The 3,575-nt window shown below is 58.0% G+C and overlaps 1 protein-coding gene across 1 annotated transcript in view; it reads left to right on the forward strand.

Annotated features, from left to right (window-relative positions):
- Positions 1-3,575, forward strand: part of Plin3 (perilipin 3) — a 22,476-nt gene that overhangs the window by 10,117 nt on the left and 8,784 nt on the right. The window contains exons 6-8 of the mRNA XM_010635082.1: positions 1,230-1,429; positions 1,835-1,960; positions 3,505-3,570. Coding sequence (XP_010633384.1) covers positions 1,230-1,429; positions 1,835-1,960; positions 3,505-3,570 — 392 coding nt within the window. The remainder of the gene's footprint in view (positions 1-1,229; positions 1,430-1,834; positions 1,961-3,504; positions 3,571-3,575) is intronic.

Genomic DNA, 3,575 nt, shown 5'->3' on the forward strand with positions numbered 1-3,575 from the left:
TGTGAAATGAACGTGATGGTTTAAAAAACAAGGGGGCTGGGGATGTAGCTCAGTGGTTCTGCCGCTTGTCTGGCAAGCGCAAGGACCCGAGTTCCATCCCTGGTACAAAAAAAATTCCTGATCAGCTGTGGGGTTGCCTCTCGCTAGCTCACGCCCACACTCCCTTTGAAACAAAGGTGGGTGAACAGACCCTGCCCAATGCAGCTCTCCAGAAAGCCCCAAGCGGAGGCCTGACCAGGAACAGCTCCCTCCGTGGATCTCCTTGGTCTCCCAGGCAGGGAGAGAGCAGCTGGGGCCTCCCCATCCCTGGGGCTACTGTCTCTAGAAGGGGCTTGTAGGGCGAAGACCAGGATGCAGCCCTCCCTCCCCCAGCCCCTCACCCACCGCAGCCCCACCGTGTTTAGGCAGCTCAGGTTAAGGCTGGGAGGATCCAGTCAGACTGCGGCCCCACCTCAATCCCCACCTGGGATGCAGGGAGTCCGGAGGCATAGCTTGGGGCAGCGCCTCCTGCTGGGCCCAAGGGCAGACAGGTAGAGCTGGGCCACTGGATATGGGGAGGGGGGCGCCACCCTGTCCGCCTCCCCCTCACTCTGAGGCCGTAGCCAGGCCGGGTCTCTGCAACTTTCCGTCTTGCCAGCTCCGCCTTCCAGCCTTGCCATAGCCTCTGGCTCCCCCTCCCAGGACACAGAGTTTTTTGGTTAAAGACCGTCCTTTAGCTTTAATTTCAAGCCAGGGTCTCATTAAGTCACAAAGTTGCCCGTTCTGGGCTCGAACTTGTGGTCCTCCTGCTTCAGCCTCCCAGAGTGCTGACATGTCAGGTGGGCATCAGTACGTGGGCTCGAACTTTTAAATGAACAAAGAGGCTTAGGGGTGGCACAAGGCGGGGGTGGGGAAGACAGAGAAGCCCTCTTCTGTACGATTTTTGGGTAAGGCTTTGAGCACCTGTGGAACGCCAGGCCCCAGCCCCAGGGAGCGGCGGGGGCAAAGGTCCTGGGATAAGAGGGTGTTCAAGGGTCAGCAAGAAAGCTGGTGTAGCCGGGGCCAGGGGAGTGACCACGGGTCCATTGGGGGCGGTGGCAGGAACGGAGTGACACGGCAAACGGGAAGTCCGTGTCCTCCCTCCCCTACCCCATGCGGCCGGCCTCGTCTCCGAGGCCCTGGCAACCTTGGGCACAGACGGGAGCGGTGCACCCTGGTCTCACCTCACGGGGACCTCTCACCCGCCCCAGCGCGCCTCGCCACGTCCCTGGAAGGCTTTGACATCGCCTCGGTGCAGCAGCAGCGACAGGAGCAGAGCTACTTCGTGCGCCTGGGCTCGCTGTCCGAGCGGCTGCGCCAGCACGCCTACGAGCACTCGCTGGGGAAGCTGCGCAGCACCAAGGAGCACGCGCAGGAAGCGCTGCAGCAGCTGGCGCACGCGCTCAGTCTGGTGAGTGGCGCAGGGGCTGGGGGCGGCGACCCCTCCCGTGCTGGGTGGAGCGTCTTGCACCTGGGGGCAGGTGCGCGGGACAGGGTCCAGCTAGCTGGGGCTATGCTTGTGTGTTGAGCGTGCTGTGGTGTAACAGAGGGTACTACCTGGCCAGGTGGGGTATTATAGGCATAACATCCCAGCACTCTGGGAGGCCGAGGCAGGAGCATCTCAAGTTGGAGCCCAGCTTGGGCAACTTAGTGACTTACTAAGACCTTGCCTCGGAATCATAAATAGAAAAGGCCTGAGATGTACCTTAGGGTGAAGGCCCTGGGTTCCATCCCCAACATAGTTTAAAAAATGAAAAGTCGGATGGGAAAGGAGCACCCCCGAGCCCTGTCCCCTACTGGTTTCTCTCTGTCGCAGATGGAAACCGTGAAGCAGGGAGTGGACCAGAAATTTCTGGAGGGGCAGGAGAAGCTGCACCGGATGTGGCTGAGTTGGAACCAGAGAACATCGCAGGGCCCGGAGAAGGACCCGGCCAAGCCGGAGGTACCCACTGAGCGTGCAGGTGCTGGGGCCCCGCCTCACCCTGCAGGCTGTTCTCCGCCCACCCAGATGCTCTCCCGGACTCTTCCTCCTCACTGTTTTCTGCCACCCTGGCGCCTCCTCAGGGAAGCCCTTCAGGATTTTCCTCCATGTGCGTGGCCTTGTAAATTCAGGGTGCTCCATAAAGAGATGACTCGCAGCTGGGTGCGGTGGCCAGGCCTATCATCCCAGCACTCGGGAAGCTGAGGCAGGAGGATCACAGAGGGTTCAAGGCCAACCTGGGCTACACAGTGAGTTTGAGGCCAGCTTGGACTACATGGCGAGACCCTGTCACAAAAAAGCAAAAGACGGGGCCTGGGATTTAGCTTTGTGGAGCTGCTGCCTGCCTCAAAAGCGCAAGGTCCCGGGTTCAATCCCCGGTACTAAAAAAAAAAATGAAAACCCATACTGAGGTGGCTCAGCCTACTAAGTGCTAAGCCAAGTGACAGATGCCTTAAGCTCCCGTCCTTCTGTTCCCATCCATCCCAGGCCCCCACAGATGCTTGCTATTCACAGGTGCTATGCAGCAACTTTTAAAGATCTCCAGCCCTAGGGGTTGCAGTTTTAGCTCAGTGGTTCCTGTGCCTGCCTCATAAGCGTAAGGACCTGAGTTTGATTCCCCAGTACCAAAAAAAAAACAAAGAACAAAAAAATCTCGAGTCCTAAAAAATAATCCAGCCCTGTCCTCACTGTCCCAGGCGGGGCCTCTTGCTGGCACTGGAGCTGCCTGTTGCTTTAGATGTCTCCAAGCCAAATCCACTCCAGACCCCAAGTTCCAGGCCAGGAGGGGCCACTTAGCAACCTTCCCACCTCAGCCTGCTAAGTGCTGGCATGTGCCACCACATCTGGCATTTCCAAGACAGGGTCTTGTTACCTTGCTAGGTTGCCTAGGCTGGGCTCGAACTTTCTATGCTCCTCTCTCAGCATCCTGAAAGCTGATATTCCAAGCCTGCATCACTATACCTGACTTTTTTAATTAAATGAGTAAGCCGGGCAGGTGGTGTATATCTGTCATTCCAGCACTTAGGAGGCTGAGGCAGGAGGATCACCATGAATTTCAGGCCAGCCTGGGCTACAGTAAGTTCAGGGCGCGTCTGAACTGCATAGCAAGACTCTGTCTCAAACAAAACTAAAAAAAAAATTTTTTTGAGACAGGGTTTTACTAAGTTGTCCAGACTGGGCCCAAACTCATGATCCTCCTTTCTCAGCCTCCTGAATGGGTAGCATAACAGACGTGTACCACCACACCTGGCTGTCTGTGCGTTTTTAAAAGCTTCACAGAGCCGAGCACAGTGGAGCGCACTTGGGAGGCTGAGGCAGGAGGATCACAAGTTCAAGCCCGGCGTGGGCAACTTAGTGAGCCCTTGTCTCCAAATACAAAGTGACGAGGGCAGGGGATGGAGCTCCGTGGGAAGCCCTGGGTTCAGTCTCCGTCCTGGAAAAGCTCCCCGGCCCGGCTGCTGGCAGAGCCCAGCTTCAGCAGCAAGCGTGTCCTGCTGTCCCCGCAGGTGGAGTCGCGGGCGCTGGCCATGTGCCGCGAGGTGGTGCAGCAGCTGCAGGGCACCTGTGGGTCCCTGGG

This window comes from Fukomys damarensis, unplaced genomic scaffold (assembly GCF_012274545.1).
Source record: "Fukomys damarensis isolate Sample0158 unplaced genomic scaffold, DMR_v1.0_HiC HiC_scaffold_37, whole genome shotgun sequence".
In the NCBI taxonomy this organism is placed as follows: Eukaryota; Metazoa; Chordata; class Mammalia; order Rodentia; family Bathyergidae; genus Fukomys; species Fukomys damarensis.